Raw genomic sequence first — 26,926 nt, forward strand, 5'->3', positions numbered from 1 at the left:
TATATAATCGATTCAATATATAAAAAAAAAAGAAGATGTAGTATGATTGCCAATGAGACAACTGTCCACAAGACACCAAAATGACACAATGCATACGTGAGACTGAGGTTCCAAAAAAAGAAGATGTGGTATGATTGCCAATGCGACAACTATCCACAGAGACCAACATGACACAATGCATACGTGAGAGGTTCCATATTCTAGATTCATATTTCTGTTAAAGCATATAGAATTATTTCAAGGGTGTTATAGTTTTTGTTTTGTTTTATATATACAGTCATGGGACAACAGTGAGATCTTACTAAAAAAATGTCCTATCATTTCAACTAAAATCGTCAATGTATATTAAGCCATGTGTTCTTCTTTTTCGCCATTTTTTTTCCATTCTGTAATCCCCTCTGCATTGTAAATTGTTCCAAATAAAAATATAACAAATAGTTGAAATCTATCCCTCTACTTGTACATGTATTACTTAAAAACAGAAAGAATACGTATACTGTAAAATTGGGTTTATTTATAAGAATAATTTATACCCGTTTTCAAACTATTCGTTTACAGGAAAATTCACACTCCGAATTTCTTGAATTTCTTGAATTATATTTTTAATATCAATTAACAGATATGTTGGGTATACCTATACGAGACAGCAAACCAACGATCCAAATCACCTGAAGACATACTTGTGTCCATCTTCGAAGTAAGAGGATGGGACAGGATAGTTAGAGAGAACAGGACAGGATAGTAGGAGAGGACAGAATCGTAATCCTCGACTATATCTCAGGCGGGAACAGGATCGTAATCCTTTACTATCTAAGAAGGGTCGTGATCGTATTCCTTGTCAATTTCAGGAGGGGACAGGATCGTAATCCTTGGCTATCTTGAGAGGGGACAGGATCGTAATCCTTGGCTAACTCAGGACGGGTCAGGATCGTTATCCTTGGCTATCTCAGGAGGGGACAGAATCGTAATCCTTGGCTATCTCAGGTGGGGACAGGATCGTAATCCTTGGCTATCTTATGAGGGGACAGGATTGTTATCCTTCGCTATCTCACGAAGGGACAGGATCGTAATCCTTGGCTATCTCAGGAAGGGACATGATCGTAATCCTTGAAAACCTTAGGAGGGGACAGAATCCTAATCTTTGGCTACCTTAGGAGAGGACAGAATCGTTATCCTTGGTTATTTAAGAAGTGGATAGGATTGTAATCCTTGGCTATCTTAGGAGGGGACAGGATCGTACTCCTTGGCCATCTCAGGAGGGGACATGCTCGTAATCCTTGAATACCTCAGGAGGGGACAGGATCGTAATCCTTGGCTATCTCAGGAGAGGACAGGATCGTAATCCTTGAATACATGTACCTTAGAAGGGGACAGGATCGTAATCCTGGAATACCTCAGGAGGGGATAGTATCGTAATTTTTGGGTATCCCAGGAGGGGACAGGATCGTTTTCATTGAATACCTCATGAGGGGACAGAATCTTAATCCTTGGCTATCTTAGGAGAGGACAAGTCGTTATCCTTGGTTATCTTAGGAGGGGACAGGATCGTAATCCTTGGCTATCTTCCATGTCTTAGGAGGGGATAGGATTGTAATCCTTGGCTATCTTACATGTCTTAGGAGGGGATATGATTGTAATCCTTGGCTATCTTCCATGTCTTAGGAGGGGATAGGATTGTAATCCTTGTCTATCTTAGGAGGGGCAGGATCGTAATCCTTGGCTATCTCAGAAAGGAACAGGATCTTATTCTTTGGCTATCTTAGGAGGGGACAGGATTGTAATCCTTTGCTATCTCAGGAGGGGACAGGATCGTCATCCTTGTCTATCTTAGGAGGGGACAGGATCGGAATCTGTGGCTATCTTAGGAGGGGACAGGCTTGTAATCCCTCGCTATATCACGAAGGGAACAGGATCATAATCCTTGAATACCTCAGGAGGGGACAGGATCGTAATCCCTGGTTATCTCAGGAGAGGACAGGATCATAATCCTTGAATACATGTACCTTAGGAGGGAACAGGATCGTTATCCTTGAATACCTCAGGAGGGGACAGGATCGTAATCATTGGCTATCTCAGGAGAGGACAGGATCGTAATCCTTGAATACATGTACCTTAGGAGGGGACAGGATCGTAATCCTTGAATACCTCAGGAGGGGATAGTATCGTTATCCTTGGCTATCCTAGGAGGGGACAGGATCTTTATCCTTGAATACCTCGGGAGGGGACAGGATCGTAATCCTTGGCTATCTCAGGAAAAGAAAGGATCGTTATCCTTGAATATATGTACCTTAGGAGGGGACAGGATCGTAATCATTGAATACCTCAGGAGGGGATATTGTCGTAATCCCTGGCTATCTCAGGAGGGGACAGGATCGTTATCCTTGAATATCTCAGGAGGGGACAGGATCGTTATTCTTGAATACCTCAGGAGGGGACATGATCGTAATCCTTGGCTATCAGGAGAGGACTTGGTAATCATCCTTGGCTAGCGAAGATAACTAGTGTCAGTCAACAGATTCAAAGCGAACAAATGAAAAATATCTCAATGTCAACATACTGTCTTCAATGATTAAAACATGTATATTCCATAAAAAAACCATTTATATTCCATATGTCAAAGTTAATAACTCCTAGTTTAAAACAAAATTAACAACAGTATATTTAACAAAAATTCAAGCACTGGCGAGGTCCCAAACTGAGACAGTCGAATGGTATGTGGAGGGGTTAAATTGGCTTTTGAGAATTTTTACAAATGGAGGAGTCATAAATCAAAAGCTTCGATCTTAAAAAAAAATAAAATAAAATCACAAAAATACTGAACGCCAAAAACAAGAAAGTCTATAATTAAATCGTAAAATCAAAAGCCAAAACACTTTATACGAATGGATAAAACCTGTCATATTCCTGACATGGTTTCAAACATTTTCTGGTTTCCCTATTTTATAGCTAGTAAACCTACCACTTATATGACATTCGCTTACAATTCCATAATTTTGACAACGATGCCTGCAAAAAAAAATAGACACACAGGTAAAAAAGTAAAAAAAAATGGGGTACAGCAGTCAACATTATGTTACATAAAAACAAACAAATATGTAACAAAGAAACATAAAAATGTATATAGACAAAGCACGTAAGTAAAAAATGAAAGACAAACATACAAGAATGTACTATACATTTTTTTAAATAGAGGATGAAGTTCATTTTCTATTTAAATGTGACACTCATTTATTAAAAATAGAGGAATTGTTGCAAAATATATCAAAATCATGTCCAAACTTTCAAAATTTAAATATTGATAACAAATTAATTTGGATAATGAATAATGAGGATCCCAATGTACTATTTGCATTTTACAAATATATAGAAGATACTAAGAATTAAAGTACAACTTAATCTGCAATAACTAATTCATTATAACTCTTTAATATGAATTTGGATACCCTGTTAAGCCTGCACAAATCATAAGAAGAATTTCAAATTCTTTGGCACCGTCCCTTGATGATTTTTGCTGGCTGGACACAGAATCTATAATCTTAAAAATATAATTTTAAAATATATTTTCAATAATTAAGGAGCTTGACTCATCTGCATAAAGTACAAGTAGGGACTCCCCTTTAAGCACCGACTCTTGGTGCTTTCTGCAGATAAGTCATATTAAATATCCTTTATTAAATATACTTTGTTATTTGCAGTATACCTCATAGTCAAATGTGGGAGTGCTTAATTGCTTTGTTTTTTATTGGGTTCTTTTTGTATTTTTTTTATATTGACATTTCTCTGCACAAACTAATAATGCCTCATGTTTGTCTTTTCAAAATGAAGATACACTTACCGGGTGCACTTGAGTCAATTTGAACATAGTATTCATTGAATAATTATACATTGCTACTATTATATTGAGTGTATTTTCTGTGGTATATTATTTTATTTTTTTATTTTTATAACACTTGTTACATATCTTTTATTGTGTGTGTATTGCATATGTTATTATCCTCGAGGCCCAAAAAACAACAAATAGATAATAAGGTTTTGGCAGTATTTGGCCACAGCTTTATCTTGAATAAAATATAACATATATGATATATAATATGTATTTAAATTGGCAATCTTGCTCTGAAATATATTTATCAATGTCTGTATTTAATATATATGTAAATTATAATGTGGCTACCGCAAATTATGGCAGACCACTAATATAAATATATTTAAGTAATATGTCTGGTACGAGAAGTTGACTGATGAGCCCTGGTAATCAGAGGCTATCATTACTGTTCACTGAATATATGAATGTTAAATCCAGCGCAGCGAAATGTGCTCTGCCAATGTCCAACTTTTACATCTACTTTATGTTCACTAGTTGTCTCCTACTCTCCCATCTCAGTACCATTAGCAGAAATAAGCTGAAATATAAACTTAAAAGCAGTATCTGGTTTCTTACTTCCATTCAGAACAAATACACATGCAACACAAAATTAATTTACATTGGGAGGGTGGTGGGTTTTTTAAGAAGATTATTTTCTCGTCCAATTTTCGTCTTCTGAAACCTTGCCGTCGTATTTCGAAAAGACCAAAGCGAGGTTGCGATCAAACTAATCAACACAAATGTTAAATACCCAACAGTGAACCACCACCTACCCAAATTAAAATATTAGAGTTTGTACCCAATGGATAACGGGCTTTAAAATTATAGATTTTAAATCCTTTTATCCTCGAGGCCCAAAAAACAACAAATAGATAATAAGGTTTTGGCAGTATTTGGCCACAGCTTTATCTTGAATAAAATATAACATATATGATATATAATATGTATTTAAATTGGCAATCTTGCTCTGAAATATATTTATCAATGTCTGTATTTAATATATATGTAAATTATAATGTGGCTACCGCAAATTATGGCAGACCACTAATATAAATATATTTAAGTAATATGTCTGGTACGAGAAGTTGACTGATGAGCCCTGGTAATCAGAGGCTATCATTACTGTTCACTGAATATATGAATGTTAAATCCAGCGCAGCGAAATGTGCCAAATTGTCCGATAAGATCAGAGTAACAACTTGATCTGATTGGACAACCGCCACTGAAAAGAGGGGGTGAAGCTGCGCGAAGCTGTGCCAAATACAATTTAATATATATAACTTTCAAGTTACTTCCTAGTAACTTACTTGAAACGTCAGATATAAAATGTTAACATAACAGTTAAATCTAATTACAGTCGGGGAAGGTTAAATTAATGCCAAGATTCCTGATGATCATTTCTAATCCTCCCTGGAGGGTATTCAAGAAAATGTTATTTCCCAAAGACGTCAAATGCACTCCATCTTTCATTAAGAATAATTCATTAGCCTTTATCTCAGGGTAACGGATGTAACAACCATCTGATTTGGTTAAAAATGATGCTATAGAGGTATTAACCCTCAATCTACATTTTTCCATGGCATTAATATTGTCAGAGTAACGCCAACTTGATCTCGGAATAATTTGAGACCAGACAAAAACTGTGTCCAACATCAGTTGACGCATCCAACTGAACTGTTTCCTTATTAGTTCACAAATAGTTTTTGTACTTTCTTTCCCTATATCATTTCCTCCAATATGTAAAACTAATATAGTTGGCGGATCTTCATATTTTAACATGGTTCTTATTTGTTTTTTCATGTCCAGCACTTTACCTCCACATTTTCCTTGCCACCAAATATTTACTCCCATCCTCTGCAGCCCCAAGTTTACCCCTCCCGGTCGTCCTCTGGCTTCCCCAAAGGCATGCTTAATAATCGAGGATCCAACGATCCAAACTGTAGCATGTCCTGCAATTCTTAGAAAGCAATTATTACTTGCTTATATTGATGCAGGACATACCATTTATTTACATAATATACTATTTTAAATGCCAGCTCAAGACTGCATTATGAAATAAGCAAATTGAAACATATTTTACACACATAAATGTACATATATAATGTTCAGGCACATTTAAATCCTAATGTATCGCAAAAAGGCCTGTGACTTCCAACGTCCCATTTCTTTAATTTGCTCATCAGAAATACCCTCTAATGCGCATGTAGTTGCCATTCCAATTCTAAAGGAATGGGACTTAAATCCATTGTTTTCTATACCAATTACTGACCGAGACCTTTTTAATAATGCTGAAAACTGGTATCTTGTAAGGGGGGATCCATCAAAATGACAAAATAAAGGTCCCAGATAAGGTGGGCGAACTTTAATAAAATTAGCCATTATTTGTACTGGACATGTATTTTTGTTTTTCTGCTTAGAAATAACGATTGTTGTTCCAGAACCAAACTGATCAGTTTTAGATGACGTCAATAACACCTCTAATCTTGTATCACAAAGCTTTATATTTTCAAATTTTACAGTATGCATCTGCTTATTTTTGCAATCAACTGTTATTTCACCTACTCTCATAAAACCATGAAAGGCTAGCGAAAATGAAGTCATAAACAGTTTTGTCTCATACCCGTTTTTGCAAATCACCGCCAGTGACCTCAATAATTTTCCAATATATCTCTTGTTATAGGTAATCTAGTGTCCTTTTGATTTGGGCCCCCCAACCTTTTTATTCCTTCAATCAATTTTCTGACCACAAATTTCTGTGTATTGTCTTCTAAATTGTTGATTTTATTAAAGTAACTTAAGCCTGATATATAGCCAGATACTGTTGAGTGGGACAATTTCTTTCTAAACATATAAACAATAAATGATGTCAAGTCATCAAGCGGAATAGGCCAGACATCAGAAAAACCATGATTTTCTCTGAATTTAACAAATATGTCCATGCTATGCAAATATGCTTTCTGTGTACTGGGTGCTAATGAATTTATAATAAGTGATTCATTTCAGTTCTGAAATCATCGACAGGAATTCTTGTGGGATTGCTGCTGGAGAACTGTCTGCATTCGGGACCAAGTCCATAAAACGTTGTTCCTGAAATCGAGAAAGAGCATCTGCGATTGCATTATGCTCACCCTCAATATGTTGTGCCCTAAATTGTATGTTATTGTTCATAGTGAGAAAAACTAGTTGTCTTATCCATATCATAACTCTCTTTGATTTTGAGGTTCTTTTGTTCACAATGCTTACTAATGCCTGATTATCTATTCTCAACAAAATCTTTTTATTTCTAAATGAAGGACCCCATATCATGAAAGACAGCACGATGGGAATAAGCTCCAAACATGTTATATCCAATAGAATGCTAGTATCAGCCCAACTACTGGGCCACTGGTATTGTACCCAGTGACCTTGAAAATAAGCTCCACAACCTAATAAAACATTACCTGCACTATCAGTGAATAATTCCAGACTTTCATTAGTCGACCAACATCTATCAGGAAAATAACACTGACCATTGAATTGATCTAGAAAATTTAACCAAACTCTAGCATCTGCTTTGACCTCTGAATTCAATCTGACAGTATAATAAGGCTTTCCATTCTTAACTGAAGCTATCAAATCGTAAAAACGACGAATGAATGCACGGGCTGATATAATAGCTCCTGAACAAAATGCCATTAAACCAGTAATTGATTCAAGTTCCTTCAGTGCCATTTTCTTTTTTGACAAGACCTGATCAAGCATAAATTTAAGTTTATCCAGTTTTTCAGGGGGGATTCTAACCAACATAAGTACTGTGTCAATTTCAAGGCCTAGAAATGTGATACATGTAGTAGGACCTACTGTTTTATTCTCTGCTAGTGGAACACCTAACTGCCTACATACTTCATTAAAAGTGTCCATCAAAATGGTACAATTATCCGTTGAACTTTCACCAGCAAAGAAAAAGTCATCCAAATAGTGGTCTAAAGTCTCAATGCCAGCTTTCAATGCAACTGTTTTATGCAAAAAGGTGGCAAATTTTTCAAAGAGGGCACATGATATAGAGCAGCCTTCAGGCAGACATTTATTAATATAATATTTCCCATCAAAGAAAATTCCCAGAAGGTCAAAATCAGCTGGGTGAACCAATAAAATTCTAAAGGCCTGACTAATGTCCATTTTTGCGCAAAGCACGTTATTTCCTAATTCAGAGATCATCCCAACTACTTTATCAAAAGAAGAATACTTTACTTTACAAATTTCTGGATCAATGAAATCATTCACACTCCAGTTTGTAGGATATGACAAGTGAGTTATAAGACGCCATCCCCCGTCATTTTTTGCAACTACCCCAATAGGAGATATTCTTAAAGTTGAAATTGGTATTTTTGAAAAGGGGCCCAACATTCTACCAAGATGCACTTCTTTTTGTAATTTTAAATTCGTTTCGGTTTTGTGAACTTCTGCCGAAATGAGATTGCTTGCAAAACTCGAGATCCTTGGACCAGTATAGTTTAATCTAAACCCCTCTATAAATCCCAATAATAACATTGCTGCATCAGTTTTGTTTTCATAATTTGACAGTAATTCTCTCAACGATTTAATTTTGACTGGGGTTTTGCCTTTGTCCCATAAATGCTCCAGGAGAACGGAATCTTGTGTTATTTTGCATTTGCCTAGGTGCAAAGGGTTGAAAATTAGAAGCTGTTTTCTGTGGTGCTTGAGGCCGGGCTGATCTGAATCTCTGAACAATCCCAGGTGACTGAGGATTATTAGAGTTAGTCACTTTGCTATTAGTGCAATATATAACCGGATGTACCCCACTGCATTTTAAACAAGCATGTTTGTATGTGCAATATTGTTGGGTGCACGTCCCATTATAATTATATGCATAGCATTTAAGAAAATTGTTTGTTGGTTTTTGTGCAATATTGAACTCTGGCCCATTAATAGGACCTGCTGGTTGCATATACAATAACCATAGCTCAGTGTCTATGACAGACCAGGATCCAGCAGGATCCTGTGATCTACGTAGTCTAAACTGTTCATCATACAATTTCCATCCTAAACCTGCATAGCGTTTAGCCCCTAACCTGACAGTTTGCATATACTTCAACAGTTCTTGGAACTGAGATGTATGTATAGAACAATAAATACTGATATATATTAAAAAGGCATCCGTCCATATACCTATTGTGGTGCTTTTATAAATAGTTATTTGGATGTAGAGTTGTCTCATCGGCACTCATACCTATATCCATGTAACAGAATAACACTATGACGGGATGTCTAAGTACCGGACCATGTCATATGTAACAAAGAAAGAGAAAAAGGCATGTAAAGAAAGCAAAAATAAATAAAAACAGAATACATTTTTTTAACTATAGCACTATAACACAATGACGGGATGTACAGAGCCACGTCTGAAATGGATATCAACCAGGTCCAGCTTATGTATAAAATGGTTAAATGTATGCATCCGGCACATTTATATCTCAACATTGCACACTATCTTCAATATCTTCAGTGGATATCCGAGTCGAATATATTTGAAGCGAAGCTAACAATGGCCACAAGGAGAATAGGTTATGAGATGGCAGGCAGTAATTTCTTTTTTTTTTTTTATGTCTTTATGAGATGTTGAAATAGAAATCACACAGGAATAAATGTATACCTTTTGTAATGTTCAATGTGTTGACATTCTTATGAATTATGTATACCGTGTATTCATCTTGGTTAAAAGACTCAAGAGAAATCCAGTTCGAACCTGACAACACTGAAATCTCAGCCTTTATTATGACAACAAAGTAAATACAAGAAGCATTATATTCTATTTGGATAATGCAGTAACATTGCTTTTTAATTAATTTGATTATACTTGATAGTCTTATAGAATTTGTTTACGATTTTGAAATGAAATGAAATTATTGGTTGTTTCATCCTATCTAATTTACATTGATTGAGTGTTGATTTCACAGTATTATATCCGGTTTAGACTAGTCATAAGAGTAATTAATAACACAAATCAATACATTAATATCTTGAAATCGACAATCATGGTCAATTAATAGTTAATGAAAACTGAGTATTGAGAATATCGTAAAAGACCAGTAATAGTAACTGTTATGTATAGGTTTTTTTTTTATTACAAATAAAATTGAGAATGGAAATGGGGAATGTGTCAAAGAGACAACAACCCGACCAAAATAAAAAAAAACACAACAGCAGAAGGTCACCAACAGGTCTTCAATGTAGCGAGAAATTCCCGCACCCGGAGGAGTCCTTCAGCTGGCCCCTAAACAAATATATACTAGTTCAGTGATAATGAACGCCATACTAATTTCCAAATTGTACACAAGAAACTAAAATTTAAATAATACAAGACTAACAAAGGCCAGAGGCTCCTGACTTGGGACAGGCGCAAAAATGCGGCGGGGTTAAACATGTTTGTGAGATCTCAACCCTCCCCCTATACCTCTAACCAGTGTAGAAAAGTAAAAGCATAACAATACGCACATTAAAATTCAGTTCAAGAGAAGTCCGAGTCTGATGTCAGAAGATGTAACCAAAGAAAATAAACAAAATGACAATAATACATAAATAACAACAGACTACTAGCAGTTAACTGACATGCCAGCTCCAGACTTCAATTAAACTGACTGAAAGATTATGATTTCATCATATGAACATCAGGCACAATCCTTCCCGTAAGGGGTTTAGTATCATACCATCATAACATATATGAGAAGAACATAACCCGTGTCATGCCAACAACTGTTTTTAGAATAAATGTGTTTAGTTCCGACGCAAAGACCTTATCAGTGACTCAATATTAACGCCAAAATATGCAATCTTTAATGACTTGACAACAGTATCGTAATTATATCCCTTCTTAATAAGTCTATTCAAAGGGTTTGTAAGTTTATGAGGTGAATACTGACACCTTTGTGCTTTATAAAGAATATTTCCATAAAAAATTGGATGTGAAATACCTGAACGTATAAAAAGTCTGCATGTTGAGCTATATTTACGAATGATGTCTGTATACCGATGATAAAATTTAGTAAATGTTTTGACTAGTTTGTGATATCGAAAACCCTGGTGTAATAATTTTTCAGTAATACATAAATTTCTCTCGTTAAAATCTAAAACATTGTTACATACACGAGCGAATCGTACAAGTTGAGATATATAAACACCGTAAGATGGTGACAAGGGAACGTCACCATCTAAAAACGGATAATTAACGATAGGAAATGAAAAATCATCCCTTTTATCATAAATTTTAGTATTCAGCTTTCCGTTAGTGATATAGATATTTTTAAACCAATATCTGCGAGAAAGCTATTCCTGTTTAATATCATGCATGACACTTTAATAATTTTATTTACATTTCCGTACTTTAAACTACCAGTATCAAGATTAAATAGACTATAACAATACCATTCGTTGACTCCTTAGCGTTACAAATGCAGATGCAAACGGAGTCCCACACGCACAAGGTGTACTCGACTTCAATCTTAATTGACAAGTACTCGTTTTTCCTGCGGAAGGTCGGTACTTCTCTATATGCGTTCCGTCTTCCTCCACCAATCAAAAATGATCGCCACGAAAGCTGAATAGTGTTGAAAATGGCATTAAACGCCAATCAATCAATCAATCAATCCTTGATACCAACATTACATAGTTACGCCCGCACGTGGCAGGTGTGCTCGACTTCAATCCCAATTGACACGCAAGGTCGAAGGTCGGTGTTTCACTGTGCACAAATAAAAAACTGAACACCAAGAAATAACCGATAGTGCTGAGAGTGGCGATTAACAAAAATCAATCAATCAGTATATATTATTTAATTATTTTTTTGCAGAACAATTTTATTGTTTGTACGTTCCTTCATACCTTTGTTAATCCACAGATCAAGATAAAATAAATTGACTCAAAATTTATTTATCAAAATGATGAGGATAATATGTTTTCTTAGGGCTTTTTGTTCGTTGCATTTCGTGATGATATTTAATCATAAATTATTTGTTGAATTTGTTTACAAAAATTAAACCGAGCATACTCATTACACTCAGTTCGATACAAAAATAAAACCAAACAAACACAGTTCGCCAATTGTACTTTTTTTAATAGATTTCGTATTTGTTGATATCACTGCACTTCAACCATTATAGTTTGCATTGAGGGTCGTTAATCATTTTCTTTCATTATTATCATCCAATTAAATGCATTTTATTTTTGTGCTTTCAATTTGTTTAATGAACCAATGTAACTTTTAACTGAAATTAAATATCAATATGCACACATTGTTTTGTTAAAAAAGGTATAATTTCGCTTGTGTAAACAAAATTTAGAAAATGTGAGTGATCAAATGAAATTGAGAATGGAAATGGGGAAGGTGTCAAAGAGACAACAATCCGACCAAATAAAAAAACAACAGCAGAAGGTCACCACCAGGTCTTCAATGTAGCGAGAAATTCCCGCACCGGAGGCGTCCTTTAGCTGGCCCCTAAACAAATATATACTAGTTCAGAGATAATGAACGCCATACTAAACTCTAAATTGTACACAAGAAACAAAAACTAAAATAATACAAGACTAACAAAGGCCAGAGGCTCCTGACTTGGGACAGGCGCAAAAATGCGGCGGGGTTAAACATGTTTCTGAGATCTCAAACCTTCCCCTATACCTCTAACGAATGTAGAAAAGTAAACGCATAACAATACGCACATTAAAATTCAGTTCAAGAGAAGTCCGAGTCTGATGTCAGAAGATGTAACCAAAGAAAATAAACAAAATGACAATAATACATAAATAACAACAGACTACTAGCAGTTAACTGACATGCCAGCTCCAGACTTCAAGTAAACTGACTGAAAGATTATGATTTCATCATATGAACATCAGGCACAATCCTTTCCGTTAGGGGTTTAGTATCATACCATCATAACATATATGAGAAGAACATATAAACCCGTGTCATGCCAACAACTGTTTTTAGAATAAATGTGTTTAGACCTTATCAGTGACTCAATATTAACGCCAAAATATGCAATCTTTAATGACTTGACAACAGTATCGTAATTATATCCCTTCTTAATTCTGAGGTGAATACTGACACCTTTGTGCTTTATAAAGAATATTTCCATAAAAAAATGGATGTGAAATACCTGCAAGTCTGCATGTTGAGCTATATTTACGAATGATGTCTTTATACCGATGATAAAATTTAGTAAATGTTTTGACTAGTTTGTGATATCGAAAACCCTGGTGTAATAATTTTTCAGTAATACATAAATTTCTCTCGTGAAAATCTAAAACATTGTTACAAACACGAGCGAATCGTACAAGTTGAGATATATAAACACTGTTTGTTTTTGGTATATTCTATATGCTATTCCGCAAACATAATCTCTAAACAAATGGCGAAAATAGGGCGAAACTTTTAACACCTCAAGATATGCAGTCTCTAAAAGCCATATTTTTGGTGTTTGACATCATCAGCATGAGGTCATTGATAAAGAATGTGTAGTTTCCAAGACTGAATTCCTGTCCTTTATGGCTGTAAAAAGCTTGCTCAGAAAACAGTATGTTGCATGGGAGAGATGTTACAGTTGTCGATATTCAAATATTACGTCGAACACATATGTGTATAAAGGCACATATTTGCCACTACCGTAAACATGTAATACTATATAGATGGGGTATAATTGACAATAAGAGAACTCACCACCAGAGTTCTAAAATGAGTTACCAGATTACATGTGCCTTTACTAAACACTCAGTCGTGTGCACTCTAGTGTGCATGTGTCTGTACCATAAATTTATATGTACTAGCCTAAATGTACATGCGCTGTGCATATATGTATACTAATCTTCATATGTATGTACTGCATATGTGTACATAATTTATTTGTACTAGAGTCTAAATGAACATGTGTCGTACATTATTTATATATATACGATAAGATGAAATATATAAGATATACTAGTCAACATGTCCCTGCACCGAACATGCACTTGTATGTACTACAGTCCACATTTAGCTGAACTGATATGTATACTATTATAGTTTTTGTAAATTGCTTTGTTATTAATTTGGCTGTTACAAAAATGTAGTTCTTTTGTTTGAAATATATCCCCTTCATCAAAGAGTGATCTTTTAAAGCCGTCTTTACAGATTATTTTGATCGTTGTAGGTCGTACGGTGAGTCTTATCTAAAAGGTATATTTTATTACGAGATACAAGTTCTTCATTTGAAGGACTTTTGTCCTAATTGGCCAATAAAGGTCAAATATGTTTATGTTATCATCACATTCAACATAGCAAGTGACATTTCTAAATTGAAGTGTCTATTTTATTAGCCATAGGTTTGTTTGTATTTCTTGAACATGATTTTTTATTTTTTATAACTAAGTATTGTTTACGATTATTTGCTCGTACATCTATTACTTTCCAATAATACATACACAATACAAAAAGAAACACAAATTCCACAAAAGATAACACTTTTGACATGTTTGATGTTACCTTGCTTACTGTTTTGTTTTTTTTAAAAGTTTTTGCTGTACGTGGTAATTATATTGAAATATTCGATTACTCTACACGAATCAGGAAATTGCCCTGCTAGAAAACTTTTCACCATGATTATAATGGAGACAATCTTATAATCAATACAATTAAGGTAGATGAAATGCAGTCTTTATTGAACGTTATGAAGAAACAATCTAATGTTCAGTTGGAGTAATGACCTTCTGTTGCATTGGACCACGGAAGTCTCGTTATCGCCAAAAATCTCGCATCTTTGGATATTCTTTCGTTATTATGGTAACGGAGATTTATATCGATAAATTCCGAGTGATCCGAGGTTACAGTGGTTCATCTTTAGACTCCAATAGATTTTTTTTTTATAAAACATTGAATTTAAAGAGGCATTGTTTTAACGATAAAAAATAAACGAGAATTGATTCAACGTTTAAAACAAAACTTTAACAATAAGTCTCGAAAGTGTATGCTTGGAATGTACGAATGTATTAGTTAACAGTGGCACACATTGTTTAAAGGTAAGAAAGTTTTACAATTTTTAATTACAAATGAAAAAAAAACCAATCTTGATGATATCAGACAATGTAATTTCAAAATCCAAGTTGAACTGACATGAGCACTAATACAACTTGTCCAGAATATAATTCATATTTCTCATAATTGGCTTCTATAGCTTGTCTATAGAAACATTTTTAAGGATTTGGTGGCAGGGTAAGTGTTAAAAATTTAACGATGCACGCTTTTTGATATGTCAATGAAACAGTTACTGTATTGTAATTCTGATTTTGCTCTTGATTGAGCCTTGCACGTGCCATACGCGTACGACCAGTGATAAACATGTTTGCTAATGAAAAGTATATTTTGCTCACAATAGAAAATACTTAGGTATTGGTTTCATCTGCAAAATATTCATGTATTCGATACATGGTAACTTATATGTACTAAATGTATATTAATATGATAGAACTACATTCATATACGAACCCTTTTACTTGTTTTAGTGCTTTATGTTTTCTATTTGATATTGTTTCCATTACATTTATAATTATTTAACGCTATGAAATTCTGCGTGTTTTTTTTAAAATGCAAAATAATCCTTTTCCTCGGTAAATTGGTTTAAATTAGGCTAATGGCTATAATGATACAAATCTCTTTCTCATCAACTTTAAACAGTAGAGAAGAAACTAAGCGAAAATACTAAATAAAAGCCGACAAATTGAAAAACAAAAACAGTAGAATTCAAAGATAAAAGGAAAAATCACGAAACTACTGAACTCCAAGGAAAATTCAAAAAAGGAAAGTCCCAAATCAAATGGCAAAATCCAAAGTTCAAACACATCAAACGAATGGATAACAACTGTCATATTGCTGACTTGGTACAGGTATTTTCTTATGTAGGAAATGGTGGATTGAACCTGGTTTTATAGCTAGCTAAACCTCTCACTTGTATGACAGTTGCATCATAAAAGACAACAAACTCACAAAAAATAAAAACACGTCAACAAAATATTACATAGAAACCAAACATTGAGCAAGAGAAGTACCATCAAATATCGGACATAAACGATCAAGAAGTAACTCCTCGTGTTGATCTTAAAGTCTAGTGACGAGTTGTTTGTAAATTAGTTATTTTTCAACAGGTAAAATGCTACGGATTTTGCTTATTCTGCTAATCATTAATCAACAATTGGTTAAATAGCAATGTCGTATTAAAAGATTAAAAATATATAATCTTACCAAAAACACATTATAAATTTTTATTTTATTTCTAAGACTTTACAAATTATTTGTCCACAACAATTGTTAAACCCTTCACAGATAACCACTTACGGAATATGCGACATGAATTCTTTAAAATGCAAATGAATTTCAAGGATACAAGCTTGTACTGATATTAACACAACGAGTTTCCATTTGTGGCTTCTATCTATAAAGTTTTGCTAAAACGTCTATATTCATATTAAACAACATAACAGAAAACTCGTTGACCAAATCATATTATTTTGAGGTTACGACCTTATATTGTTTTTATTATTTTACCATATTTAGTTTTACATCGAGCCTTTGTAAAGAAAAATATACTCAACTTTCAATGTTCTTCTTCTGTACGCTTTCCCCTCATGCATCTGAAAGAAAAACCAAGTGTATGAATTACTTGAATATTATTATAGATAGAAATAAACTGTAAACAGCAACGATGTACAGCGAAGTAAGACCTACAAACAAGTCAACATGATCAAAATGGTCAATTGACCCCTTAAGGAGTTATTGTCCTTTATAGACAATTTTTTAACAGTTTTCATAAATGTTGTACTATTTTGATGTTACGACCTTATATACTAATTTGAGGTTACGACCTTATATACTAATTTGAGGTTACGACCTTATATACTATTTTGAGGTTACAACAGTCTCCGGGACAAGTTTGCAATTCCGCTGAGTGCAAAAGTTGTCACCTTAATTTTTAGAGTTAAGTCAAAACAAAGTTGATAACTTGGTTGGTATTGGTTCCCTGATATTTGTCCTAAAAATTTTTGGCTCTAGCACCACTGTTGAAAAAGTTATGCCCCTTTTTTCAACAATTTCCTCAGAGGAAAAGTACTTTTCCTCAAGGGAACTCAAATTTCCCTGAAGGAAAAAGATTTTTCCTCAAGGGAAATTGTTTTTTCCTCAAGGGAAAATTATTTCCCTTAGGGAATTTGCTGCATAATTATTTCCTTTGAGGAAATTCTATTTCCTTAAAGGAAATTCTTTTTCCTTAGAGGAAATTATTTTTCCTTAGAGGAAATTCTTTTTCCTTTGAGGAAATTTGCAGCTTCAAATTTTCCTTTGAGGAAATACTTTTTCCTGTGAGGAAATTTGTAGCTTCACATTTTCCTTTGAGGAAATACTTTTTCCTGTGAGGAAATTTTTGACAAACACTTTTCCTTGGAGGAAAATTCAAGACAACAAATTTCCTCTGAGGAAATCATTGTTCTTCAAATTTCCTCTAAGGAAATTTCTGAACATTAAATTTCCCTTAAGGAAATGTTTTTCCTTATTTTTACTTGCTAAACATTTCTTCACTACACCATGTATACAAACAGTATGAATATAATTATTAAAAGACTGTAGAATTGATGCAAATGATATCTAAATATTTAATAATAAATGTTTGACTCAAAATTTTAATGACATTGAAAATAATACAGTCTGACTGTTTAGATCTAAGTATTGTTTACACTTTTTATATAAATTTAACTTTGATTTATAATTTTTTTGGAGCAAATGCTTCTGTTTTCTTTGTAATTGTTTCAATGCGATACAATAATAAGCAACCAATTTGAATGTCATTATATCATTTGTGGTGTTCTAAAAAAAATAATTATATATTTGCAGATTAAATAATAAAATAAACACTTTTCGTGTTATTTTAAATTAGAATTTCTTCTGTGTCAGCTTGTGTACAGTTATTCAATCCACTATGTAAGAATTCAGTGAATACATTATTCCATTCACTAAACAATTCCCTTCAATTCTAAGAGAAATCATTTTTGCAAATTGTTCTTCAATGATCTTCTTCTGTATATTTGATATGAGGGAGCGATGTAAATGAGTGGATAAAACTGGTGTTCCTTTTTCAACAACAAAATAGTATTTGTTCTGCATTCTCCTTTCTTTAAATTAAGATATGTTGTTGCTTTTATGCAATAGTGTTTTCGGGTATCTATGATAGAACTCCATTTTGTTTTATATGGTCATTATCACATGTTGAAATTTCCTATTTCTTTTTTGCAGGAAAGCACACATTCCATTTCAAATTAATCCAATTATGCACTATGTAAATAAATTTCAACTTTAAGTTTCCTCTTCAGTAATGACCTATTGATCATGAAAACCGAGATGTCTGATCACCTATAAATACACAAAAAAAGCAAATAAAATGTTATAAATGGAGAGAGAAACAGCAATAAATGTTTTTCATGTGTATCTTTCCTTATTAAAATACATTGAGTAAACTTGAACTCGAGAAAAATAAATAACTGCGATGTAGACTAGAAAGTATAAAATGCAAGATAAAGTATTCACGAAAAAATTAGTTGATTTACAGTAGTCAAGTCCATGTTTGCAGGAAATTTACATCATTGGTTGTCTGGTGGAGAGTTGTCTTATTGGTAATCATACCACATCTTATTTTTATATAACCTTGCCATATTCCTATTGTGCCTGTCCAAAGTTCAGAGCCTGTAGCTTTTATCAGTTTAGTCTGACACTAAAATTTAGTGGTTGTTGTTGTTGTTGTTTCATATACCGGTCATATTTATTTTTTGTAATTTATTTTGTTATAAACTAGGCAATTAGCATGATTAGTTTTACAGTTTGAATTGTTTCAATGTTTCATCTTTAGGTCTTTTATACTTTGACTATAGTATAGGGTATTGATTTTCTCATTATTGAAGGTCGTAACAGGCCTACAATTTCTTTCTCAAAGCCGTGATAGTTTTCATATTTAATATACCACATCTTTGAATTTTTATAGTAATCATGATACTAGTAATCATCTTTCAAGTTCAATAACTTTTTAAAATTAAAAGGTGCCTTACCATTTAGGTTTAGTTGGCTTCTGCAAATTTTACATTGCCTATCATTTCTGCTGTATATTATTTCTCTGTACCTTCTATAGTTCTTGTCCTATACATAAAAGAGTAAAAGTTGAATGACATCTTGCATCAATATTTTTTCTGTTTAATGTACATTTATATGTATATTAATGTGTGTTTAATAAAAATCTAAACCATGAGTGCTTGATAAGCTTCTTGCCCTTATAGCTGGTATGTAAGCTTTAAATGAATTTTATTGATCGACTAAAAAATTATGAGCACTGCACAAATAAGACCCCCGCCCTCCAAAAAAAAAAAACATGCACAAACAGTGGTATTCATTGAAATAAAACATGTATATAATTTGGCTCAATTTATAGATCTCTCAAGTGACTATAAGTTTAAGGCTGCGATTTTTTTAACAAATACATAAATTTCTAAAACCTTTCAAACATTTTGAAAATGGACAAATTTTAAATAACTTTGCAACAACTAAAGTTCCTTAACTCTGCATCTTATAAAAAAAAATACATGATAAATAGGGAATGATACTCCAGCTTGCATATTATTCAAAGTTTTAAAGGAACATAACTGAAGAACGGTAAAAGTTTTACTACAAAAATTTGAAATTGATCTAATTAAAATTGTGATAAAAAGTATTGTTTTAAAGTTTAATAAAATTTGGTTGAGGGAAACTTAAGTTAGAAGGCTGAATTTTTTTTTTCCATTTTTAAAGAACATAACTATAGAATTTAGTAAAAGAGACACTACCAAAATTCAAACTTAATCTGTATTTTGTGGTTATAAGCATTGTGTATTGATTTCATAACATTTGGTTGAGACAAACTAAAGTTTAGAAAACAGGAAACCAAAAATTCAGCATATTTTCCCAATTTCTAAAGGGGCATAACTCTGATACTCTAGTACAGTAACACTGACATCACCAAAATTCAAACTTGATCTGAGTATTGTGATAACAAGCTTTTGTAAAAGTTTAATTGAATTTGTTTGAGGCAAACTAAAGTAATGTGAGAGAACAAAAAACAACTTTGGGACAGACGGACAAGTTTCATTAAAATTGCTCAAAGCATTATTAATAGTATACGTACTGGAAAATCCCCCCTTTTATGAATAAAATCCCTAACTTTAAATTAAAAATTTAAAATCCCTAAAAATTAAAAAGGACCTTAATTATCATGATTATATGTGACTTGTTATTTAACATAACAAAAAAACCAAAGGCAATGAAAGAGAAACTGACAATGCCAAGGCAAAACATAAGATGCAGAAAAGAAAAACAAAACAAAACAAAACACTAAGCAACACCAAAAAACTAGTGTTGAATTTATGTGCTCAGTCAGTCAGTGAGAGTTGGCAGATCCTGACCTACTATATCTATGCTTAAAAACATAAAAATCATATAGTTCTAAACATATTTTGTAAATTTATACTTTATTAACAAGTGAAACTGCGAGCTACTGCTCACTGATGATACCCCCGCCGCAAGTGGATAATATAAATAGTGTAAAAATATGCAAGTGTTCGGTAAACAGGAAGTTGTCGAGTGATGAATCTGAAAACGCATCACACGGTATAGCTGACTTATATAAATCCTAAAACCAAATTTAAGAAATCCTTGTATTGTAGTTCCTGAGAAAAATGTGACGAAAATTTTCAACTTGGCTCAGTATCATGTGTAAAATCATACAAGTGTTCGGTTAACAGGAAGTTGACAAGTGATCAATCTGAAAACGCATCACACGGTATAAATGACTTAGATAAACCCTGAAACCAAATTTCAGAAATCCTTGTATTGTAGTTCCTGCGAAAAATGCGAAGAAAAATATTCATGGGACGGACTGACTGACTGACGGACGGACGGACAGACTGACAGACAGAGGTAAAACAGTATACCCCCCTTTTTTGAAAGCGGGGGTATAAAAGTTGTCATAAATAGCATAGACACCTTTGAGTTTTGAGAACCACATTTGTTAATTGTGCGAGTATAATCATTGATAATCATGCACAAGATTGACTTTTTAAAAAAAAGCCTATATATTGAAATTTTCTGAAAATATTGCATGCATTTATTAATATGACCAATTTCAAGAAATGCACAAAGATGCGAGATGATTTATATAATTGTAATTTCAGGAATTTACAGTAAAGGCTTTTATCCCCACTGCATTTTGCACTTTTTCTTATTCAGGAGCCAGAAGTTATGGCCTTTGTGACCTTTGTATGATTTTTATTTTAGTTTCTTTTTCTTTGTATTGAAAAGTTTAGTATGACGTCCATTATCACTCAACTAGTATTACTGTATACATTTTTGTTTAATGGCAAGCTAAAGCATGCCTCACAGGCACGGATCCAGGGGGCTGAGGGTTGGACATGTTGGAACCCCCCTTTCTTTACTGGACGATCAATGCATTTGAATGGGGACATGTAGTTTAACACACCCCCCCCCCCCCCCCCCCAAATTTGTCCTGGGTTAGGAACCCCTTTATATGACTCAGGATCCACCCAAGTCTCATGTTTTGGGATTTTCTCGTTGCAATGAAGACCCATTGGTGACCTATGGCTGTTATCTGCTCTTTGGTCATGTTGTTATCTCTTTGATACATTCCCCATTTCCATTTCAATTTTCTTTTGGAAATTTTTATTTTAATAAAAAATGATTAATTACTGAGAAAGAATTTAATTTCTTGCAAGATTTATTCTACTTCGCTGTTTCGAAATTGTTTACCAAAGTTCAGTTATATATTTTATGATTTAAAAATCAGTTGAAATCTACTCACTTGCATTGACCTGTTAAATTACATACCTGCAATTTTCACTTCAAGATTGGTTTTCACACGGTAAACACTTAGTTCTTTTATATATATAAATTGTATCTATTTTCGAGTTGAAGCGTCGATCAACGATTTCGATAGATTTAAGAGAAAAATATTAACCCGCCCTCCCATACCCTAAATATAAGAGTGTTATATGATGATTTTTTATATACTAGTTTAGGGTTAATTGTATGCAATTACATTATTAGAATTTATACCTTGATAATTCTTGTAATTGTTTCTTTATTTGAACTATAATTGTGTTGTGTGATACCATATCATTAGCCTAATAAAATGTTTTTATGATACATGTATTTTCATGATTTCGAAAGTAATTTCAGTTCTATTATAAATATAAGAAACGAGTTTGGCGCGTTTACAAAAATATAATTGTCTGTGCTGACAGGGGAGTATGTGTGCATACCAATATTTAAATTTTCTAGGCCTTCTTTTTGAATATTTTGTGCATTTCTTGGTAAAATACTGTCAGACCTCGAGTGCTGTTGTTTTACAAAAACGGTCAAGTAATGTAAGGGAAAGAAACGAACTAAAAAGAACCAAAATAAGCCACAACTAATGGGGGTCTCATTGGGGGTTCTGTTCACGGATCCCGCTTAGTTACTTTTTATTTTTTTAGATTCCCGCATGATGCCATTACGCTTACACTATATAAGTGAACAATTCTGATATTTTTGTAATTTCCCATGTCCTGCTAAACTTCATTTCGCTTTTTCACGGCACAACAAAAAATACACCTCGACAATCCCGAGTCCCGCTCAGACCCCCTTATACATGCATAATGAATAGTTTACTATGTAGTCAGTAGTCGGGTCAAATACACATGTATATACTTTTAGACGACCTTAGATTCATTTCACAGCGAAAATACTCATTAATATTGAACATTTTAGATCACTTCACATTTAGATTTTATAACTTTTAAAATGAAGACCTGGCATATAGATTGAAGATCATGTAATCGAAAGATGATAATTTCTCAATGAGCAACTGTAACCAGGTACTGCATTTTTATTGCATGCGTCAAGAAACAGTTAAAAGTTAAACTTCTCATCTGGACTTTTTAATTAGTCTGTATACCGGACCTCTTCTCTATTTTGGGATTGAAAAAAAATCTAAAGTTAAAAATGCGGTTTTGAGCCTATTTCTTCTTCTTAATTTGGTAACACGTTAAGCCATTAGTGACACTAATATGGTATATTACCAATAATAAGGCCATATATTTCGGTGTGTAGAAATACTGCAAAAGACTTCTTAGTGCACTAAGAAGAAAGTTTTTGCATTAAGGACACTAAAACGATGTTTTAAGATCACAGCGAGCATGAATATAAGAGGGTAGGATTAAAAACTTCATATCTATAAAGTTAGGTATCAATAGATTTTGTAATTTTGAAGTTAAATTACTTTTTAATAAACGCGTGCCACTCGCCACGTGACCAACGGTTTATTGCAGATTCCCGAATCATCATGTTCAATCAACCTAATCCAATAAACAATTGTCTTTTGATCGTTACTTATTGATTAATCAATGGTTGTTAACCTAACGGTTTAGCGTGGTATAATTTCAAGTTTTTGAAAGAAAAATAAAAAATAAATTTTGTGTTTTAAAACTTTGCCTTTGTTATATATATTTAGTTTTTAAGGAAATTGCTAAGCAAGCTTTTTTTTTAATTAACAAACTCTATTATTAATATACAAATTGAGAAACAAAGGCTTTTGATATTTTATTTCCTTACTAACAACACAAGAGTTTACATACTATCATTATTCCTTGAAAGACATTTGAGAGTATGTGGTGTCCATGGGGTTCTTCAAAATCCGATTACAGAAGTAATATAGAAAAACTCCAAGAGGTAAAATTATTTGACGTTTTAAAAAGTGAATTATAGAATAAATCATAACTGTCTTCTATGAACGATAACTTTAAACTGGTGTCAATGCTTTTTTTTTTAACAATTCATCTTTATTTCAACAATTGAAGACGAATACCATTTTATTTTATAATGTAATAAGCACTATGGGCAAGCGCGGATCCAGAGCTTGAAGTGGGGGTTTGGGGGGAGGGGTTATGTGAGAAATGTTTAGAACACTAGAGAAGTTTTCTTGTTATACCAAACCATATGTTTTTCAATAAATGGCACACTTTTTGTTCATCCGGCATATGGTTACTCTAAATAAACTTTTAAGTGTACAAAGGTGTAGATTTAAAATTACACCACTCCCGGCCCTTTTGTTTTCCACGTAATTAATATTGCCAATAATTAAGAAGTTCCGGGTCGAGTCCGATACCGATACCAATAGTATATTCATCTGTTACCTTACCTTATCTGTACGTTCCGTATTTGACAGGCGCACCACCAAACGGTGTATTCAGGATATGCTATATACACGGGTCATAATCATAGGGTTGATACTACTTAATTGTCAAATTGTTACCTATTGTAGTATTTTAATCAGATAACAATACGAATACTAAAAATAAGGCGTATAGGTACAGTTTTCAATTTGTTAGCGGGCATGACGTAAAACAGCGAATCAAAGAATTCAACTTTAATTTATAACTAATATAGGACAATGCTGTTGATTAAAAAAATACTCCATCCCAGGACCTTTTGTTTTCCAAATAATTAATATTACCAATAATTGATAAGTTCCAGTTAGACGGGTTAAAACAGAATGAGAAGCAAAAGCAGAGAAAACTGTGAGAATTATCTTATAATCGGCATGACTTTATCAGATGACAATACTAATACAAATATAAGTCTTGCGCATAGTTACATACTTTAAATCAGTCACGGACCCGCGATATCACGGGTGTGTTCTAGTATATATATATAATTCTATAAGTTTAATTATTTAATCGAAATATTGATAAATGGCATAGTTCCTGACATTAGAAAAATGAATGAAGTATTGGCAACCAAATATCAATCCTCACTTTTCCGTGAAGTGTTCACAATTATTTGTCTTTATAAAATTAAAAGGATGAAAAAATCCCAAACTGAAAAGAGTTGAAAATACGGTATTACTTTAGAAGTAAAAAAATATAGCAGACAGAATAAATACGACAGAAACAAACAAATGAAAAAAAATAGAGAACAATTTGAAATACCATATACTAGTACATGTTTAATCAGTATACTAGCAGATTATTCATGGTTCAAGGTTGAGCGAACATGAATTTCTACCGATTATACTAAAGGTGACAATCAACTTTTTGAGGAACGTGTCGAGAAAACATTATAGAAAAGATATAATTTAAAATTATGAAAGGAGTAGGTCCGGTTAGGACCGATTAGGCCTCAAATTTCAGGTTCATCTGACGAAAGATTTTGACCACTTTTGAAACACTTAAGTGTCTATTTTATTTGATTTATTAGTGTATGTGGAAGATTTTCACTGATTTTGTCATTAAAAACGATCCGATTCAAGCTCAAATATGAAAAATCCAGCAAATATGCCGGAAAATGTCACTTTTCAGATGGTTTTTGCCATTTAGCATGACTTTATGGTGCCAGTACCCGATATATGTGCCATGCATGTATTGTCAAAAAAAGCCCATATTTATGAAGCTGAAGCATTCTACTGTCCAAAAAATAACTAAAAGTTTACTTTTAACAATTTTGTAAAGCTGCTATATTTTGGGGCCTAAAAGGTGTCTTACCGGACCTTCTCATTTTACAAAGTCTATTTCTATATGCCATATCCTTTGTGACAGTTGTATCATTCCATCAGGTCCTTAGTGCACATTTTTGTTCTTAGTGCACGAAGGAGGTCCTTTGCGGTGTTTCTACAGACCCCATATATTTGAAGCTGTTCAAAATTCTGTACATTATAGGTACGTGTATCAGATCGGACAATTTTTGTCATATATATAAAAAGAATTACTGTATAAGTTATCTAGTATGAAATATGTCCACTGGACCGACCGTGCAAGGGCTATATATATTATATCATGTATATAACCAGTCAATATTAAAAAAAAGATGTGGTATGATTGCCAATGAGACAACTATCCACAACAGACCAAAATGACACAAACATCAACAACTATAGGTCACACAAGGTCGTTAAAAACTTCCATTTATTGTTGTCCACTGAAAATAAGCTCATAAAAACACGAATCCCCGTTTACTCAAATTCACCTTTATTTGTTAATATTTCTTTATCTTTTTCTTTTTCTTTTGATTTTATCATATATTTTTTTGTGAAATATTTTGTGTGGTCGGCGAACATGAAATTGCCTCCGATGCTACAAAGAAAATTTGTTTAATGTCATCTGTTGCAATATATGCTAAGTACTACACGTGGACAGGATGTTCCCCAGAAAATAAGTTATACACACCCCGATATAACCCCGAGGGCACACGCTACTGTCATATGGAAAATCACTGGGTCACCTGTAAGATGGTAATCAGCCATGCAACTAATTAGGTTACTGACCATGTCACTTCAATTTAAAAAGTTTATCGTTAGATATCAAAATGATAAATTCATTTTTAATCAAAAATTTAAGAACTAAAAGATTTATCATTATAATGAAGTGAAATAATTCAACCAAACTCGTATAAAGATTATATACATATTTTAATCTATGCCGGAAAGAATTGAAAAACTGTATTTATCATTTTTAATTTGTTTTATAGACATCTGTGTAGGTCTCATGAAATGGAACTCACGCATGCCTAATTAAGATTTTTAAATTTATTGAAAAATATAAAAAAAAAATTAGGTTTGATATTAAATTAAAGTTTATACCTTTCCGCGCTGTAATTTATTTGATATGACATGAATCAAGCAAATTGTTTGAGGGATTTATGGGTTTGTCCATACAACGTATAAAAAAAGAAGTGTATGTTATTATAGTATTTCACATGCCTTGTTTTCGCCTTAAAGCTCATTATTCAGAGTGTTTCAGACAAGATGATGAAAATAACGTGCAAGATACTTTTTTCGATTATCGTGAAGAGACAATTTTAATTCCCATTCCTCCATGCACTCTACCCCTGTTGAATTGTATACGTATATTTATAATTCCTCGTGCTTTTAATTAGCCCTCCCCCTTTCGTGGTTACCGTTATGCCAACAAATACCCGAGGCT

At 33.2% G+C, this 26,926-nt stretch overlaps 2 protein-coding genes and 1 long non-coding RNA gene across 3 annotated transcripts in view; 1 reads left to right on the forward strand and 2 right to left on the reverse strand.

The window, feature by feature from the left end:
• Nucleotides 1-6,859: 6,859 nt before the first annotated feature.
• LOC134700273 (uncharacterized) lies at nt 6,860-8,023 on the reverse strand. The gene has a single exon (XM_063561632.1). The coding sequence runs from the start codon at nt 8,021-8,023 to the stop codon at nt 6,860-6,862; it is 1,164 nt and encodes a 387-aa protein (XP_063417702.1).
• A 6,593-nt stretch (nt 8,024-14,616) lies between these two features.
• LOC134700194 (uncharacterized) overlaps nt 14,617-26,926 on the forward strand; it is a 62,425-nt gene continuing 50,115 nt past the window's right edge. The window contains exon 1 of the mRNA XM_063561555.1: nt 14,617-14,911. The gene's annotated coding sequence lies outside the window, so the exon portion shown is untranslated. The remainder of the gene's footprint in view (nt 14,912-26,926) is intronic.
• Nucleotides 18,072-22,337, reverse strand: LOC134700229 (uncharacterized). The gene is made up of 3 exons (XR_010103812.1): nt 22,232-22,337; nt 18,977-19,064; nt 18,072-18,287 (listed from the first exon to the last, which is right to left on the reverse strand). It is a non-coding gene; the product is annotated as an uncharacterized LOC134700229 (long non-coding RNA).

Source organism: Mytilus trossulus, unplaced genomic scaffold (assembly GCF_036588685.1).
Source record: "Mytilus trossulus isolate FHL-02 unplaced genomic scaffold, PNRI_Mtr1.1.1.hap1 h1tg000128l__unscaffolded, whole genome shotgun sequence".
Taxonomy (NCBI): Eukaryota; Metazoa; Mollusca; class Bivalvia; order Mytilida; family Mytilidae; genus Mytilus; species Mytilus trossulus.

What these genes read in the sequence shown, in the direction of transcription:
- LOC134700273 (XM_063561632.1), bottom strand. Translation starts at nt 8,023, where the DNA reads ATGGACATTAGTCAGGCCTTTAGAATTTTATTGGTTCACCCAGCTGAT.